The sequence below is a fragment of the Esox lucius genome, chromosome 9 (genome assembly GCF_011004845.1).
Source record: "Esox lucius isolate fEsoLuc1 chromosome 9, fEsoLuc1.pri, whole genome shotgun sequence".
NCBI lineage: Eukaryota > Metazoa > Chordata > Actinopteri > Esociformes > Esocidae > Esox > Esox lucius.
The window spans coordinates 736059-756141 of record NC_047577.1 but is presented as its reverse complement, the minus strand read 5'-3'; the positions used below and the strand labels follow the sequence as shown (position 1 = coordinate 756141).

Below are 20083 nucleotides of genomic sequence, written 5' to 3'. Positions count from 1 at the left end.
GAGTGATGTGCTCTGTTCCCAATGCTGGTGGTTTCCTCTCTCTTCCTGAAAGTCGCAGACATCCAGAGGGTTCACTCTCGGGCCCCTTTCCAGCTGAGGTTTGTGTCAGTTCAGGCCTTCGTTGAGCACTGGGTGACTCTGGCAATTGGCTGCTTCGACCTCCAGATGCCAAACTTTCAGGCTCTCAATTATCTACAGCTGGAATTGATTCCGGCATTTGCATGTCAGCGTCCATTGACACAACATCAGCCTCATCGAATCGAACCGCTTGAACGTCTTTAGTCAGCCTCACTATTTGTTGTCGACGGAATAACTGATCCACATGACGTCGCCCTACTTGGGCACTCCCTAGTGCTACTTTATAGGATACAGGTCCTGTGACATCCTGAATAACTCCCGGCACCCATTTTGGTCCATATCCAAAATTCCTAGTGTACACCATGTCTCCTACTTCAAAATAGCGAGATTTTGCATGATGGTCATGTTGCTCTTGTTGAACTTGTTGTTTCAATTAAATTTTTCTGTTGAAATCAGGGTGTATTTTGTCTAGGGTGCATCGCAATTTCCTCCCCATCATCATTTCTGCAGGCGACAATCTCGTGGTCGACTGGGGTGTAATATGATAACTGAACAAAGCTCTATGCAACTTGGTCTCCACAGTGGTCCCTTAAAAGTTTGAACTGCCCGCTCCGCATGGCCATTTGGTGATGGATGATACGGAGCTGAAGTAACATGTGTTATTCCATTCTTAGACATAAATTCTTTGCTTGCTTCACTTACAAAGCACTGACGGTTATCAGACACCATCATTTCCGGAATGCCATGAGTACTGAAACCCTTCCTTAGACACTCAAGAGTAGTCACTGAATTTACTGGATAGGCCTCAATCCACTTAGAATGGGCATCGACTAAAATTAAAAACATCTTCCCCAGGAGTGGACCAGCATAGTCCATATGCACTCTTTTCCATGGCTGTCGTGGCCACTCCCACGGCTGTCAGGGGCTTTTCTCTGTTCTTGACACACAGTACAATCTTTTACTCTGGCCTCAATGTCACCATCTAGGTTTGCCCACCACAAGTAACTCCTGGCCAGGCCTTTCATCCTCGACATACCTGGGTGAGATGGATGCAGCTGCTTCAGCAAACCCAAACGTCCTTGCTCTGGAATGATGAGGCGAACTCCCCACAGCACACACCCATTTTGAACACTGAGTTCTTGTTGTCTCTGTTTATAAGGGTCAAACTCAGTGGTATTACTGTGATCAGGCCAACCTTTAAGCACATACTCACGGACTCTAGAGAGGGCAGGATCTCGAGATGTCCAATACGCTTGGGGAGATGTCGTCAAAGGACTAAAAACACTGTCCAGCATTAAGACATAATCCTCCTTTGATTCTCTCACTGGAATCTCTGGAACAGGAAGACGACTGAGGGCATTGGCATTTCCATTGTCCTTGCCAGCTCTGTAAGACATGACATACTTATAGGCCCCCAACATCACTGACCATCTCATAATTCTTCGAGAGACCATCTGTGGCACAGCGTTAAGTTCATTCAGTAAACAGTAAACCCAATCGGTCTCTCCAGCCCATCTGTCATTCGATGTGCTAACACGTCCCCCACACCGTATGCTGAAGCATCACAAGAAAGTACGAACTCTTTCTTCTCATCCTAGTGGATTTACACCCGGTTAGACTGCAGTAGTTCCTTGGATTTTTTAAAAGCTTCCTCTTGTTCCTCTTTCCAGCAACAGGGGACTTCCTTCTTCAAAAGCAGGTGTAATGGAGCCGGCAGTGTTGAGAGGTTTGGCAGAAATCTGTTATAGAAATTCAACAGTCCCAAATATGCTCTCAGCTCTGTTACTGATGTTGGTCTTGGTCCATCTTGAACTGCCTGGATTTTCTCAGGAACCGGATGAATACCAGTGGCATCCACTTTATGTCCCAGGAAAATGACTTCCTTTTCCAAGAATTTACACTTCCCCCTTTTTAACCTCAAACCATACTCCTCCAGCCGCTGCAACACTTTATCCAGTGTCCTCAAATGCTCCTGATCAACTCTGCCTGTCAGCAAGATATCATACAGATATACAGTGACCATCAGAATATTTTTCAGAACTCCTTCCATGGTCCTCTGGAAGATTGCTGGACTGGAACTCACTCCAAAAGATAATCTGGTGTACGTGAACAACCCTTTATGTGTATTCACAGTCACATATGGCTGTGATGATTTATCCAACAGAATCTGTTGATATGCATGACTCATATCTAACTTGCTGTATTTTTCACCTCCAGCTAAAACTGCAAACATGTCCTCCATCTGAGGAATGGGATACTGTTCCAATGACGACTCTCTGTTAATGGTTACTCTATAGTCTCCACAAAGCCTTACAGATCCATCAGATTTTAAAACAGGCACAACAGGTGCTGCCCACTCAGAGAATTTCACAGGCTCTATAATACGATCCTTGATCAGCCGATCCAGTTCAGTTTCGGCTTTCTCTCTCATAGCGAACGGCAGTGACCTCGATTAAAAAAAATGAGGTTTTGCATTACTTGGTACATGAATCTTAGCAGTGGCTCCTTTTAACGTTCCCAGTTCATCTTTGAAAACAATTTCATGTTTCCATAGGATATCTTGCAACAACTCCGAACTGTCTTTAATTTTACTCACTTTTTCCAGAGTTCCAGCTCTGAGAGCCATGACTGTCCCAGTAAATTAGGCCCAGATCCAGCCACCACCACTGCTGTGAGTTCTTTGATGAGCTCTTTGTGCTTAACTTGAACCTTGATGGTACCCAGAACGTGCACTGACTGTCCGGTGTATGTTTTTAAACTGAGTGAGCTTGTTTTAAGTTTAGGCCAATTCTTCTTAGCTTCTATTTCTCCATACTGCATCTGTGATAAAACAGTCACACTACATCCAGTGTCAATTTCAAACTTTACAGGGCAGTCATTTACAACCAAGGTCTGTGTCATGGGGGGTACATGAGGCTGTGGTGTCTCTATACTATACATGGTGAACACGTCTTCAACCTGATCCTGCCCTTCCTCTTCTTGAAGATAATTAGCCCTCTTCGATTGAATTCCTCTCCCCCATTTCCAAAATGTCTTGTCTTTATCAACAGCAGTTTCTTGTGGTTTCATTCTACACACTCGTCTTACAAGACCAATTTTCCCACAATTATAACACTTTTCGTTGGCAAATCTACAGTCCTTGGGCCCATGGTTACCTCCACCACATCGATAGCACAGTCCTATAAAAGTTGACTTACTTTTTTCTCCTGTGTCCATCTTGAAAACAGTTCGACTTCCTTTATCGTTATGCAAATCAGCCATATCCTTATTAGCAGCTTCAACTGCCTGAGCTTTCCTCAGTGCTGTCTCAAACGTCAGTCCATTCTCAGCCAGTAATCTCTGCTGTATGCCCTCATCATTAACACACACTAGTCTGTCTCTGTCTCAAACGTCAGTCCATTCTCAGCCAGTAATCTCTGCTGTATGCCCTCATCATTAACACACACTAGTCTGTCTCTGTCTCAAATGTCAGTCCATCCTCAGCCAGTAATCTCTGCTGTATGCCCTCATCATTAACACACACTAGTCTGTCGCTGTCTCAAACGTCAGTCCATTCTCAGCCAGTAATCTCTGCTGTATGCCGTCATCATTAACACACACTAGTCTGTCTCTGTCTCAAACGTCAGTCCATTCTCAGCCAGTAATCTCTGCTGTATGCCCTCATCATTAACACACACTAGTCTGTCTCTGTCTCAAACGTCAGTCCATTCTCAGCCAGTAATCTCTGCTGTATGCCGTCATCATTAACACACACTAGTCTGTCTCTGTCTCAAACGTCAGTCCATTCTCAGCCAGTAATCTCTGCTGTATGCCCTCATCATTAACACACACTAGTCTGTCTCTGTCTCAAACGTCAGTCCATTCTCAGCCAGTAATCTCTGCTGTATGCCGTCATCATTAACACACACTAGTCTGTCTCTGTCTCAAACGTCAGTCCATTCTCAGCCAGTAATCTCTGCTGTATGCCCTCATCATTAACACACACTAGTCTGTCTCTGTCTCAAACGTCAGTCCATTCTCAGCCAGTAATCTCTGCTGTATGCCGTCATCATTAACACACACTAGTCTGTCTCTGTCTCAAACGTCAGTCCATCCTCAGCCAGTAATCTCTGCTGTATGCCGTCATCATTAACACACACTAGTCTGTCTCTCAGCATAACGGTGTGTCTTGTGCCTCCTCAGTTCAGCCACATATTCCACCAGGCTTTCATCTCTGTGTCTGTTATGGGAATTACATTTCCACCGTTGAACTATTTCACTGGGCTTTGGATTAAAGTGGTCTTTCAGAAAACCCACCAGATCCTCAAAACTTTTCAATCCCGGTTTCACAGGACTCAGGAAATTTCTCATCAGTGTGTATGTCTGGGCTCCCACACAGCTCAATAATATGGCTAGTTTTTTCTCTGGTTCCTCAACATCATTCGCCATAAAAAAATGGTTCAATATTTCACAATACTCCTCCCATGATTGTGACTTATTGTCAAACGGCGTAACGGATCCCAGCATACCAGCCATAGTTCAGTCAGTACCCCAGGTGGTGGTGATTAACTTTCTTCAACCCACCCCGTTGGCGTCCTGTTTTTATCTGCCACACAGAAATCCGCTGCTCCACAGTTCTGACTTCCATCCCATCCTCGTCGCCATATGTTGTATCGTAGATTCCAAAGAGAAACTCATACACAACGGGAACTTCAGAATGGTCTCTCTTTATTAGGACTCATCTCTGTAGCCAGCAATACACACACAAGCACCCACAAGCACCCCCCCCCCCACGGCGCATTCTTCTCTGCTTTTAACAGTGCAACAGCCCACAAACATGGTGCGCCACCGCCCCCTCCTGGCCAACTCCAATACCACCCTTACCATATAACACCATCTAGGCTTTATAGAACTTTATGCTCCTCCTCCTGTATTCTGTAGCAGAATTCAAAACGAAAGTAAAAGTTTTCTGTTCAGGATCCATTTTGTGACTCAGAACACAACAGAAGACGGTCAAAGCAAGAGGAAATTAAGTGAGTAATTCTCCCTTCTTCACAGGTGCTTAATACACTTGAATAATATAATAAATGTATAAATGGTTTTATTGTTAATCACTGTTCATTAAACAATGTCCATTCAAGATAGAACACTTGTACAAGCTAAGAAGAGACTGGTAGCTTCTAGTTTTAGACTGACGTTTCCTACTGTTTCACAACCATAATCTACTTAATTTAATAAACCCTGGTACTTTGTTTGTGTCTACGATGCAACATATGTGGTTAGTAAGCTGATTATAAACAATATTACTAATTAATATGCAGTCTCTCAAAAACAAAAGTGTTTCCTGTTCTCAGACTGGGCCTCATTACATAACTTTCTTAAAGAGACAGCATCCACTTAAACATGATAGATTCCTTCAACATGCAAATGTTGTTGATCAGTACAATACAATCAAATGTTCTCCAAGTAAATGCCAATAAAAATGCTCCTGAGTAATGGTTATTAGTAGAGCCGTGTTGTGTCTTATCAATAGTAGTCCTTAATCAATATTAAGCATTGGCCTGCATTGTGATTATACTTGACCTGATCCCCAGTTAATCAATATTTTTACCATTCAAATGATACAAAACATGAAATACTAATAATTAACTATGTCAGTCATTTGGTATTGATCATTTTGGTATTGACAATCGTGATAGTATTGAATTTTACAATAACATTTTAAATATCTTCTTTAGTTTTTTATGCTGTGAGTGTCTGACTGATCAGTAGACTGTTACAATGAAAGTAAGAGACGATGTACTGTGAACTCCAAAGGCATTTGGACATCAGATCTGATTCAGACCCACTTACCGGTTACTTTCACTTATTAGTTAGCTGTGGTAACCTAGGAACAAGTGAATCTTTACTGTTGCCATTGTGTTCAGTCTTTGGTCTTTACTGAACACCTGGGGCTGTAATGTGGATGACTACTTCAGTATATGGCTGTAATTCTGTCACATTGCATTTTCAGCTGACGTTTAGAAAGTGAGGTTGATTAATCTGATAGTAACACACTCACAGAACGTTTTGACATGATTTTATAGGTTTTTCTCTGTGCAGATTTAGAATGGATGATGACAGGGCCACTGAGGAGAGAGAGGGAACCACTGCTCCCAAAATGAGATATTCTGGGAGAGAGCAGGGGGCCACTGCCCCCAAAAGGCGGTGTTCTAGGAGAGAGGAGGGGACCACTGCCCCCAAAAGGAGGTGTTCTAGGAGAGAGGAGGGGACCGCTACTTCTAAAATGAATCCATCTATGGAGCTGAACATAGAAGCTGTGAGGTGAGAGGTTTACATGTATTTTGTATTGTCATATGTAGAGCCACTGAACATGAGCTCAATGATTAGGGTCTTCAGTTACTTTAGAGATAATATCAAATATGAACATACTAGACTTAAAACAGCAAAGTCATTGTTAAGCATCTTCCCTTGATGTTTGTGTAAATAAACTCCACTCTATGAGTGCGAATGACTGCAAACGTTTTACACAGAAATTTCTGCTTATGCATGATAAGACTTGTTTACCTAAACACTGCTTCTTGCTAGTGATGTGTATCATTTCATACTATATACAGTTGTGCTCAAAAGTTTTCATTCCCTGGAGAATTGGTAATATATGTGCCATTTGTACAGAAAAGTGAGCAGGCAAAACACATGTCTATTATTTCTTAAGGGATTCATATTCAACTGTAGGTCATAACAGAATGGCACAATCATAAAACAAAACATGGCAACAAAGAAAAAAATTAACTGACCCCTGTTCAAAAGTCTGCATACCCTTAGTTCATAATACTGTGTATTGACCCCTTTAACATCAATGACAGCGTGCAGTCTTTTGTAATAGTTGTCTGAGGCCCTGAATTCATGCAGGTGGTATAGCTGCCCATTCATCTTGTTAAAATGCCTCCAGGTCATGTAAAGTCTTTGGTCGTCTTTCATGAACCGCACATTTGAGGTCTCCCCAGAGTGGCTCGATGATATTAAGGTCAGGAGACTGTGATGGCCACTCCAGAACCTTCACCTTTTTCTGCTGTAACCACTGGAGGGTCAACTTGGCCTTGTGTTTAGGGTCATTGTCATGCTGGAAAGTTCAAGAACGTTCCATGCACAGCTTTCATGCAGAAGAATGCAAATTGTCTGCCAGTATTTTCTGATAACATGCTGCATTCATCTTGCCATCAGTTTTCACAAGATTCCCCATGCCTTCAGAGCTCACACACCCCAAAACATCAGTGAGCCATCACCATGCTTCACAGTGGGGATGGTATTCTGTTCACTATAGGCCTTGTTGACCCCTCTCCAAACATTGCACTTATGGTTGTCACCATAAACCTCTATTTTGGTCTAGTCACACCAAATTACAGTGTGCCTGAAGCTGTGAGGCGTGTCAAGGTGTTGTCGAGCAAATTGTAACAGGGCTTTTTTCTGGCATGTTCAAAGGCTTCTTCCATGCAGCTAATTTTTGTTCGAGCATTGTTGTATTTTTCCAGAGCAGCCTGTGTTTCTCCTGAGGTTACCTGTGGGTTTTTCTTTGTATCCTGAACAATTCTTCTGTCAGTTTTGGCTGCAATCTTTCCTGGTCTACCTGACCTTGGCTTGGTATCAAGAGATCCCAAATGTTCCACATCTTAATAAGTGATTGAACAGTACTGACTGGCATTTGCAAGGCTTTGAATATCATTTTATATACTTTTTAATCTTTATAAAGTTGCATTACCTTGTTATGCAGGTCATTTGACAGTTCTTTTCTGCTCTCCATGGCTCAGTATCTAGCCTGCTCAGTGCATCCATTGACTATTTATACACAGACACTAATTGGAATTTAAAAAGCCACAGGTGTGTGAAATTCACCTTTAATTGTCATTTTCACCTGTGTGTGTCACCTTGTGTGTCTGTAACAAGGCCAAACATTCATAGGTATGTACACTTTTGATGAGGGCCATTTGGGGGATTTCTGTTATCATTATGATTTAAAAAGGTGCCAAACAACTATGTGATAATAAATGACTTCATATAATCACTATCCTTAATTTGTTTTTGTTTTATTGCATGATCAGTCATATTTTCAAAATCAATGCAAACATTACACTATTTCTGCCAGGACATGCAAACTTATAGGCACAACTGTAGTTGAAGGTCACTGATATAACTTGTAGCCAACTGTTGTTACATGACTATAATTTGGTTATGGTCCTCCAGGAGACCAGTCTCCACTGTACCCAGCTGCCTGTCCATGAAGAGTGACCATTCTATGGATCTGCCAAATCAATTCAGAGAGGGAGACATCTCTACTGATCCAGGGTAAGAACTGAAGGATCATTTGTCTCCTGGTTTAGAGGTGTTCTATATAACTCACTAAATATGTATAATTTGTCTCTTGGTTTAGAGGTGTTCTATATAACTCACTAAATATGTATCACTTGTTTCCTGGTTTCGAGGTGTTCTGTATAACTTACTAAATATGCATAATTGTAGGATTTCTGTTCATGTGATCAATGGCCATTATAGCAAAAAAAGTTTAGGCTACACTTATAATGAATTATTTTTGCGTTAAATATATGAACAGCCATTCTCAATAACCACAACGTATATTTAAACGGGCTATATGTAAGACTTTAATTGTACTACAAGGGTACATGAACTGAAGTGCCTGAGATACTCCCCAGTGAATGTTCTCGCTGGTTGGTCTGAGTTTGCATTGACTTGTAGTCTCATCATATTCAGTTTAGACACTCACATTATTGATATTAATTACGTTTCTGTCACAACCTGGTTCAGACCGTGACAAAAACGAGAGTTTTACAAGATTTAGTTTAATAAGAAATAACTGTGTTCATAAGGGTCTCCTCCACCTTCTGGTGGTGTTGATACAGGTCTCCTCCACCCTCTGGTGGTGTTAATACAGGTCTCCTCCACCCTTTGGTGGTGTTAATACAGGTCTCCTCCACCTTCTGGTGGTGTTGATACAGGTCTCCTCCACCCTCTGGTGGTGTTGATACAGGTCTCCTCCACCTTCTGGTGGTGTTAATACAGGTCTCCTCCACCCTCTGGTGGTGTTAATACAGGTCTCCTCCACCCTCTGGTGGTGTTGATACAGGTCTCCTCCACCTTCTGGTGATGTTGATACAGGTCTCCTCCACCCTCTGGTGGTGTTGATACAGGTCTCCTCCACCCTCTGGTGGTGTTGATACAGGTCTCCCCCTCCATCTGTTGGTGGTGTTACCTGTTTCCTCCACACTCTGGGGGTGTTGATACCTGTTTCCTCCACCCTCTGGGGGTGTTGACAGGTCTCCTCCACCCTCTGGGGGTGTTGATAAAGGTCTCTCTTACTAAACAGTGCATGAACATTAAATGAACATAAATTATTATTATTCCAATCTGTAGTTAGGGGATTAAATGTATATTTTACCCCAAAATGTATTTATTTTTTATCTTATGTATTCGTCCATTGATAATGCATGAAAGAAATTGCACTTTGTGTTCAGAGATTTACAGAGAAAAGCCACAAATGGAAAATGTGACTAAAGGATAGTTTTAGGGTAGAATCCTTTATGTAATATATTGATATGTCTTTGTTATTTTTTGTTTAATTTTTTTTATTCATCATCTCAGTATTAATTTACTTTGCCAATCTGCTGTTTCAATTTCCAAACCATTTTTAATTCCTTCTCTTTTTAACCGTAGCAGGTTATCAGTAACCAGAAGAAACAGCTGCATAGATGCCTGAACTGTGGCTTCAGTCTGTTCTTAACTACACCTCAGACCAACAAATACTTTGAGAAATCACCTAATGTCTGTCTGCTCCTCTGCTTTTCCCACAGAGTGGACCATGAGGAGTTCACAATAAAATCAGCATTACTAAAAAGTAAGTGTTATTTATTTTTTCTTTTACCCACATTTTGTTCTTTCCCCTCAGGTGTAATCAGGGCCGAAGCTGACGGGGGGAAAGTGGGTAGGATTCATGATGGTAATAATGTCAATGTTGTCTGTAAGTGAGGGGACCCAGGACTACTGTACATCTTTTTAGGGGGACCCAGGATTACTGTACATCTTTTTAGGGGGACCCAGGATTACTGTACATCACAGGTGTCAAACCGGTTCCACGGAGGGCCGAGTGTCTGCAGGTTTTTGCTCTCTCCTTGTACTTGATTGGTTAATTAGGTCACTGATTGGTTAGTTTCTACCCTCACCTGGTTGTGTAGGTATGAACTAGGAACCAATTTATAGGAAAAACCAAAAACCTGCAGACACTCGGCCCTCCGTGGAACCGGTTTGACACCCCTGCTGTACATCTTTTCAGGTGACCCAGGATTACTGTACATCTTTTCAGGGGACCCAGGATTACTGTACATCTTTTCAGGGGAACCCAGGATTACTGTACATCTTTTTAGGGGGACCCAGGATTACTGTACATCTTTTCAGGGGACCCAGGATTACTGTACATCTTTTCAGGGGACCCAGGATTACTGTACAACTTTTTAGGGGGACCCAGGATTACTGTACATCTTTTTAGGGGGACCCAGATTACTGGCAACAGCCCTGGTTGTAATTCAGTAGAAACTGCCTTGTGTCTACTGGTATAGGAGCCCCCAAAATAACCTCCCTGAATGTTAAAATTGTGATGACCTGAGTTTGGTTATTGAATGGCAGTGTTTTCAACATGATTAGAGACTATTGGTATGAGAAACTTAAACCAACGCATAAGTGCTGACTAACTCTGAACAAAGAACACAACACAGAGGGATGGTACTTTGCTGTTTTGTGCAATATGAGGTATCGTATAGCAAACATCTGGTATCTAGTATTGAGGGGCCCCAAAAAAACCGCTAAGTGTGTGTGGAGCCAAGAACTCAAGAGGGGACACTATACCAGGCCATATAAGGTTAGGATCTAGAATACACTTCTGTGATTGGAAGACAGCCTGATAGAACTCAAGAGGGGACACTATACCAGGCCATATAAGGTTAGGATCTAGAATACACTTCTGTGATTGGAAGACAGCCTGATAGAACTCAAGAGGGGACACTATACCAGGCCACATAAGGTTGGCATATAGAATACACTTATGTGATTGGAAGACAGCCTGATAGTGGAGAGGATGTGCTGGAGGTTTGGTCTAATATAAATTTTCTGTTAAAGACAAAGACATTTGGAGAACATATAAGAACTATGGAAGATCAACATCAGGGACTCATGTTAATAAAGAAGGTTCGCCCCTGACTTTTGGTTTTAGGATTTTGTTCATGGATCAAAAGTGGACAGAATCTAACAGCAATGACAACACATTGACAATTGTGCTTTATAAAGAGAGTTGTAGAGTTTTGCAAGAAAGTGTGAATAGAACAGAGATGTGTGTGAAAACTGGTGAATAGTGTTAATTGGTTGGGGTTAATGGTCTTTCTTCTTGAATACAGCAAAATGGTTCTGTTTATATTGTTCATTGAACCAGTTTTAGTGTGTCAGAGATTATGAAAGGTCAAAGGAATCTTTTAATACTTGATTTTGTTATTCAGTTATAACTTTCAAAAGTTGGCAATAACTCTAACATAAATTTTGTAGCTTCATGCTACTAATACCAATCATTATTTTCTTCTAGTTAAAACTTGTCAGAGGGTCCAACAAACAATTAAGATTAGACTGAAACAGAAGTATCAACTACTATGTGAAGGGGCTGGACACCTTGGAATCCAAACCCTCTTAAATGACGTCTACACACAACTGTACATCACAGAGGGAGGAGGTGCAGGAGTCAATAACGAACATGAAGTGAGACAGATTGAGATGGCATCCAAGAGACAAACCTCACACGAGACACCAATCAAATGTAAATACATCTTTAAGCCTCATCTTCAGTTCAGGAACCAAAACTCATCAGAACATGAAGACGTATTCACTATGGCCCAGAGTCACACTGGATCTGAAGCAGCAGACAGAGCTATTCCAACACAAGAGCATCAGTCAGCCTCACCTGTTTTACATTCACCTGGACAAGACAAACACATGAATTGGAAAGGTTTAAGAATCCTGACAAAAGGAATTGCCGGCATTGGAAAAACAGTCTCTGTTCAAAAGGTCATCCTCGACTGGGCTGAGGGAACAGCCAATCAGGACATTGACTTCATATTTCCTCTTCCTTTCCGTGATCTGAACCTGAAAAAGGACCAATGTAGTCTGATGACACTTCTTTGCCACTACTTCCCAGAGATTAAAGAGATTGACAGCATTGAAGATGGTGGAACCAAAATTGCTTTCATTTTTGATGGTCTGGATGAGTGTCGACTTCCTCTAGACTTCAAAAACAATAAGAAGTGCTGTGATGTCACAGAAGCAACCTCAGTGGACGTGTTGCTGACAAACCTCATTCAGGGGAATCTGCTTCCCTCTGCTCACCTCTGGATAACCACACGACCTGCAGCAGCCAATCAGATCCCTCCAGAGTGTGTTGACCAGGTGACAGAAATACGAGGGTTCAGTGAGCCACAGAAGGAGAAGTTCTTCAGGAAGAAAATCACAGACCAGATTCTGGCCACAGAAATCATCTCCCACATAAAAGCATCCAGAAGCCTCCACATCATGTGTCACATTCCAGTCTTCTGTTGGATATCAGCTACTGTCCTTGAAACGATGCTGAAAGAAACAGAGAAAGATGAAATCCCCAAAACTCTGACCCAGATGTATGAGCACTTCCTGCTCATTCAAATCAGTGTGAAGAACAAGAAGTACAACAAAGACACAAAGACAAACCCAAAGGACCTGTCCCAGTTAGACAAAGAGATGATCTTTAAACTATCAGAGCTGGCTTTCCAACAGCTGCAGAAGGGCAACCTGATCTTCTATGAGGAGGACCTGAGAGAATGTGGCATTGATGTATCAGAGGCATCAGAGTACTCAGCTTTGTGTACAGAGATTTTTAAAGAAGAATCTGGGCTGAAGCAAGAGAAGGTCTTCAGCTTTGTCCATCTGAGCATTCAGGAGTTTCTATCAGCATTACATGCTCTAGAATCATGTCTGGGCAAGAACAAAGATGTTTTTTCTAGTTCTTATAATAAAGTGGGGAAGTCAGAGTTTTCTGAGCTACACAGGAGAGCAGTGGACCAGGCCTTGAAGAGTGAGAATGGACATTTGGACCTGTTTCTCCGCTTCCTTCTGGGTTTGTCAATGGAGTCCAATCAGAATCTCTTAGGAGGCCTTCTGACACAGATAGGAGGTACCACACAGAGCAACGAGGAAACGGTACAAAGAGCAGTTAAGTACCTTTCAGAGAAGATCAAGGAGGAATCCTCACCAGAAAGGATCATCAACTTGTTCCACTGTCTGAATGAACTTGGTACCAACTCTCTTGTTAAAGATATGCAGACCTCCCTGCGATCAGGAACTCTTTCAGGAACAAAACTTGAACCTCACCAATGTTCTGCCCTGACCTACCTGTTGTTGATGTCAGAGGAGATTCTGGAGGAGTTTGACCTGAAGACACATAACACATCAATAGCAGGTTATCAGAGGTTGCTACCAATTGTGAAGACCTGCAAGAAAGCACTGTAAGTTCTGTTAATTTGTTGATGTATACACTATAATAATTATTGTGAACGCTTTGAATATCTAACTGATTGTCATCTCTCTAGACTGGATGGCTGTGGACTCATATATAAATCCTGTAGGACTATTGCTTCAGCACTGCAGACACCAAACTGCACCCTGAAAGAACTGGACCTCAGCTACAATCGCCTGGAAGACAGAGGAGTGGATCTGCTCTGTGTTGGAATAACCAGTCCATTCTGCAACATTCAGACACTTATGTGAGTCAACTATATGGAGTATGAGCTGTTTTATTAGTTCATTAACTTCACATAAACAAATAATTTCATTTATATGTAGTCAATTAGCAGCTGCTCTTATCCAGACCAGCTTACTGTTCCACAAACATGTATGCAAACACACACACACACAAGCTGGTTTTTATCAAGTATTTATGGCAACCAGAAACCCAGAAATCTATGTTCCTTGTCCCCTAAACTAAACCCAACCTTACACAAGCTAATTCATCAGTTGATTAGTACTTGATCTGTATCAGTTTATCAGATTCTCACACACACACACACACACACATTCACCATAAACCACTTGCACACATCCAAGGGGACTCATGGGGAATTGCAGTGGAGTCGCCATATTTTAATAAAATATTATTTTATTTGTTTTTACAGGTAAAGTATTCATAATTAAATGTATGGCCATTCCCACACCAGGGGCTCATTTATAAAACTGTGCATAGAATTCACGTGAAAATGTTGCGTACAAATTAAACAAGAAATTGCACATCCCACAAAGGTTTTCTTTTAAAAATCACAACCTACTCAAAATTAAGCGCACGTGTGGGAGCGTCTTGTCCCACCCAAATAATGCCCATAATTGCCTATAAATGGTAACTGAAACGCCCCAAATTAATATTAATCGATGCTAACTCCTTGACTTCATTGATGGCAGATCCCAACAGAAAACGTACAAGAAGGAATTTCACCGAGTGTGAAATTGAAGTTCTTGTTGAGGAGGTTGAACAACAAAATGTGCCACAGCAGGTGGACACAGCGATGGTGGACACAGCGATGGTGGACACAGCTATGGTGGACACAGCTATGGTGGACACAGCTGGTGGACACAGCTATGGTGGACACAGCTATGGTGGACACAGCTGGTGGACACAGCTGGTGGACACAGCTGGTGGACACAGCTATGGTGGACACAGCGATGGTGGACACAGCGATGGTGGACACAGCTATGGTGGACACAGCGATGGTGGACACAGCGATGGTGGACACAGCTATGGTGGACACAGCAGGTGGACACAGCGATGGTGGACACAGCTATGGTGGACACAGCTATGGTGGACACAGCTATGGTGGACACAGCTGGTGGACACAGCTATGATGGACACAGCTGGTGGACACAGCGATGGTGGACACAGCTGGTGGACACAGCGATGGTGGACACAGCTATGGTGGACACAGCTATGGTGGACACAGCGATGGTGGACACAGCAGGTGGACACAGCGATGGTGGACACAGCTATGGTGGACACAGCTGGTGGACACAGCGATGGTGGACACAGCGATGGTGGACACAGCGATGGTGGACACAGCTGGTGGACACAGCGATGGTGGACACAGCGATGGTGGACACAGCTGGCATAACGCCGCTTAAGGTCAGCCGATTCCCTTTGAAAAGTGCCGGTTGCCAGAATCAGAGGGTTGTCAGGACTTATTATTAGTATGGACACGGCTTGGTTTCTGCAGGTGCTTTTCTGTAAACCTGGGCCCATTACAGAACTTCTCTGTAAACCTGGGCCCATTACAGAACTTCTCTGTAAACCTGGGCCCATTACAGCACTTCTCTGTAAACCTGGGCCCATTACAGCACTTCTCTGTAAACCTGGGCCCATTACAGCACTTCTCTGTAAACCTGGGCCCATTACAGCACTTCTCTGTAAACCTGGGCCCATTACAGCACTTCTCTGTAAACCTGGGCCCATTACAGCACTTATCTGTAAACCTGGGCCCATTACAGCATTTCTCTGTAAACCTGGGCCCATTACAGCACTTCTCTGTAAACCTGGGCCCACTGCAGCATAGAGATCCAAGATAACAGCTCTTGGTAATCGGAACCGGCTCATAAACTCATTGGTCAGAAATTGCAATTGCATGCCTTTTTATACCCACTCATTGTATTGTAAAAGCCACCCAATTTCGTAACACTTTCAGGTGTGATAATTCCACTGATTGTTATTGACAGCCATTATCACATTGACAGTTGTGCACAAAGAACATGTGATAACATGTATGACATCAGTTTAAATGTAATTTGTCCTCGTGTTCACCTTATTAATTTTGAGAACACATTTTATAACATGCATTGAATATTGAATGATTACAGATCCAGATCAAATATTATTCCCGATTCACCTGTACAAATATTTGAGGGGTTCTTTTGCATGAACAGATATCTGTTTGTATTTATTGGAAATCACTCCAGGGAACTCGTAATACTTGAAAGGTTATATTTCAATGTATTTTTCACCATGTTATCAATTTGAAAGCTTTTCTCAAGTCTCATTCTTCTGCCATCAGAATCGCTGTTTCTCTCATTTTTGTGCTTGAATATGACAACATATTTTTATGTTTGGATCAGTTTCAGGACACATGAAATCTGAGAGATTTGACCAAAATATTTTTGTTGACATGCATTCATAAATGTATCTTGAATACATACATTTATTTGTATAGAAAATATAATATAGTTATTCCCAAGATAAGGCTAACAGATTATCTCCTCTCTATAGACTGGATTGCTGTGGACTCACATATAAATCCTGTGAGACTCTTGCCTCAGCTCTGCAGACACCAAACTGCCCCCTGAGTGAACTGGATCTCAGCTACAATCGCCTGGAAGACAGAGGAGTGGATCTGCTCTGTGTTGGAATAACCAGTCCACTCTGCAAAATGCAGATACTACAGTGAGTCAACTATATGGAGTATGAGCTGCTTTATCAGTTCATTTACATGAAAACATTTTTTCATTTAAATGTTGTTTTTCAGCTAACTCTTATCCAACCGCTTACAGTTCAATAAACACGTATGCAAACACTCACATACACAAATCCATGTTCCGTGTCCCGTGAACTAAATCTAACCCTACACAAGCTACTTCCTCAGCCTCACACAAAAAGTTTTTCACTGAGAATTAAAATATTAAGTATTACATGTATGGACTATAACCATTTGCTTTAGGAAGATAATTGTAAGCAGAAGTTGCCAATTATTGCATTGACTCTTCCTTCATAGAAACAGAGTTATCAATGTCTGCTATTTAGTGGTTGGCACATTTAGTGTTTGGCACATTTAGTGGTTGGCACATTTAGTGTTTGGCACATTCAAACTGCCTTCCAGTTCATTACTCAGAATTTGACTCTTGCTTTTGAAATGTTTTAACTGTAAGACTCAGTAATGCATACCTGCTGTCTGTCACCTGCTGTCTGTCACCTGCTGTCTGTCACCTGCTGTCTGTCACCTGCTGTCTGTTACCTGCTGCCTTTTACCTGCTGTTTGTTACCTGCTGTCTGTTCTCTCCGTGAGGGTCACAACTTTGTGACACACCTTAACAGGAACTGTGGCAAAAACAAATGTAAAGCAATGCATGTCTTCTTTTCTCCAGTCAATGATTGCTTGATGATTGTCCCTAACATTGTTATAAGCTTCCCAGTACCATTTTGATGCATTTCAGCAACTACAAACCTAAATCCTTCTGATTTCAATTTGGTTTACCTATTTAAACAAGTTATTTAGTTGTATATATTATAATTACTTGGTTTATACCAAGCTAAGGTGATTGTCCTAGCCACTGTGTATTAATATATTGTTTTTACTCTCCTTGGTTTCAGACTGGGTCTTTGTAGAAGCACTTTATGAAAACTGCTGCTGTAAAAATATATTCTGGGAGTAGCTTAAAAGCCAGATACTCTTTTTTTTATTTAATAACATATTTTTTCCAATAGCTTGAATGAGTCCTAAAACAGAAAACGAGTTACTTGATGGACCATGTTGTGACATCTATCTGTAAGCAGTAAGACACAAGGGGGTGTGGTATATGGCCAATAAGACACACGGGGTGTTGAATATGTAAGCAATAAGACACAAGGGGGTGTGGTATATGTAAGTAATAAGACACAAGGGGGTGTGGTATATGTAAGCAATAAGACACAAGGGGGTGTGGTATATGTAAGCAATAAGACACAAAGAGGTGTGGTATATGTAAGTAATAAGACACACGGGGTGTTGAATATGTAAGCAATAAGACACAAGGGGGTGTGGTATATGTAAACAATAAGACACAAGGGGGTGTGGTATATGTAAACAATAAGACACAAGGGGGTGTGGTATATGTAAGAAATAAGACACAAGGGGGTATGGTATATGTAAGAAATAAGACACAAGGGGGTGTGGTATATGTAAGTAATAAGACACAAGGGGGTGTGGTATATGGCCAATATACCACAGTTAAGACCTGTTCTATAGGCATGACGCGCCTGGACACAGCCCGTAACCGTGGTGTTACAGCCCCGAGATGCCTTATTGCACTAATAAACAGTTTACCAACACAATAAGAGCAATAGGAAATTATGTGATGTCATACCCATTGCGTTCATTCTCATACACCACGACTGTCAGCCAATCAGCCTTCTGGATTAAAACCACCTGGTTCATTAGTTAAAACAATTCACTGTTTATTTGTATAGAAAATATAATATAGTTGTTCCCAAAATAAATCTAACAGATTATCTCCTCTATCCAGTCTGGAAGGGTGTGGACTCACATATAAATCCTGTGAGACTCTTGCCTCAGCTCTGAAGACACCAAACTTCCCAGTGAGAGAACTCCACCTCAACTACAATCACCTGGAAGACCGAGGAGTGGTTCTGTTCTGTGTTGGTCCAACCAGTCCAGTCAGCAACATACATACACTAGTGTGAGTCTACTACCTGGAGGAATTATGTTTTATTTTTCTTAAAATAGTACCCCCTTTTTCTTCTAATCCCACTGTACGACCTCGTGCCACGGCCACCATAGTCCCTCCGGAGTCGTAGATCGCCATAGGCTTCCCTCCAAAACCTGTCCAATCAGCCGGTCTGCTTCTTTTACGCCCCCTCCCTTAGCCAGGAAGTCAATGTGAGCCAACACCTTGGATGAAACGCTCACCCACATTGTCTTATCCCTAGCCAGATCCGAGGCGCCTGCGTCGCCAGAAACAATGCTGGAATGCGGCAACACAAGGAAATCCCCCGTGCCGATTACCTCCCCCCTCCCCTCAGGCGACACCAGCCCAATATGCACCGCCCTACGGGACCCCCCAGCCACAATCGACAGTGGCATGACCGGGGCTCGAACCCACGGCCTAATTATGTGTCTCCTTTCCCCTATAGCCTAGGTTGTTGTGATCTGACCGAGGGTTGCTGTTCAGATCTGGCCTCAGTCCTGCGTTCACCCAACTCACAACTGAAACACCTGGAGCTGAGAGGCAATGGCTTGAAGTGTTTAGGAGTTACACTGCTCTCCGCTGGACTGAAGGATCAGAACTGTAAATTACACACACTGGGGTAAGAAGTGCTGTTTCAGTCAGGTTGGTAATAGTTTAGTAAATAAACACTCAGAGGTTTTGACAACGTTTAGAAAATGTTTTATACATGAACAAAATCATCAAACCGCAAAGTCAGAGGAGAACGTCTTTATTACCGTATGTAGGTGTTACATTGTTCTTTAAATAGACAAAGGATGACAGTCTTTTATGCCAAAATACAGAGGAGGCGTTTTTGACAACCTGTGGTGATTGGGCCACTAAACAGTCTATACATCCTCCAATAAGAAATGTGTTTACTGCAAAATATACTTGTATGGTCTTGTCTGATCTGTAACAGGGACCAGACATTACCTGTCTTCCTACCATGCATTGTCAGATCAATCTAACTTCTTTCATATTACTTAAATCTAATTTTACACGCACTTTGAATGTCCTGAGAGGATATTAGGCTAGTGCAATTAAGTAATATAAAATATAAAAGCTGGAGAGCTGTTGTGTGTGTCTCCCTGTAGGTTGTCTGGCTGTCTGGTCACAGAGGAAGGCTGTGAGGCTTTGGCTTCAGCTCTGAGGTCAAACCCCTCACACCTGAGAGAGTTGGATCTGAGTTACAATCATCCAGGAGACTCTGGAGGGAAGCTGCTCTCTGCAGGACTGGAGGATCCAACCTGGAGACTGGAGAAACTCAGGTATTTAGTTTTGATTAGATTCAACTTTGTCATTGAACAAGTACAAGTACAGCCCAACAAAATGCAGTAATGCAGCATCTAAGCATCTAAGTGCAAATAGAGGAGGGCAGAAACGTACAATTATTTAGTATAGTGTATGTTACAAGTGGGATAATAGCTCTGCAATGAGGCAA

At 42.2% G+C, this 20083-nt stretch overlaps 1 protein-coding gene across 3 annotated transcripts in view; it reads left to right on the top strand.

Moving 5' to 3' along the window:
* Positions 1–4861: 4861 nt before the first annotated feature.
* LOC105030087 (NACHT, LRR and PYD domains-containing protein 12) overlaps positions 4862–20083 on the top strand; it is a 21586-nt gene continuing 6364 nt past the window's right edge. Inside the window, exons 1-10 of one of the 3 annotated variants that reach the window (XM_034294379.1) lie at positions 4862–5090; positions 6144–6381; positions 8299–8400; positions 9921–9964; positions 11696–13637; positions 13722–13895; positions 16433–16606; positions 18442–18615; positions 19070–19243; positions 19737–19910. In XM_034294379.1, the coding sequence (XP_034150270.1) occupies positions 6167–6381; positions 8299–8400; positions 9921–9964; positions 11696–13637; positions 13722–13895; positions 16433–16606; positions 18442–18615; positions 19070–19243; positions 19737–19910 (3173 nt within the window). In that variant the 5' untranslated portion in view covers positions 4862–5090; positions 6144–6166. The remainder of the gene's footprint in view (positions 5091–6143; positions 6382–8298; positions 8401–9920; positions 9965–11695; positions 13638–13721; positions 13896–16432; positions 16607–18441; positions 18616–19069; positions 19244–19736; positions 19911–20083) is intronic. The other 2 variants (XM_034294378.1, XM_034294377.1) reach the window with 2 other exon arrangements.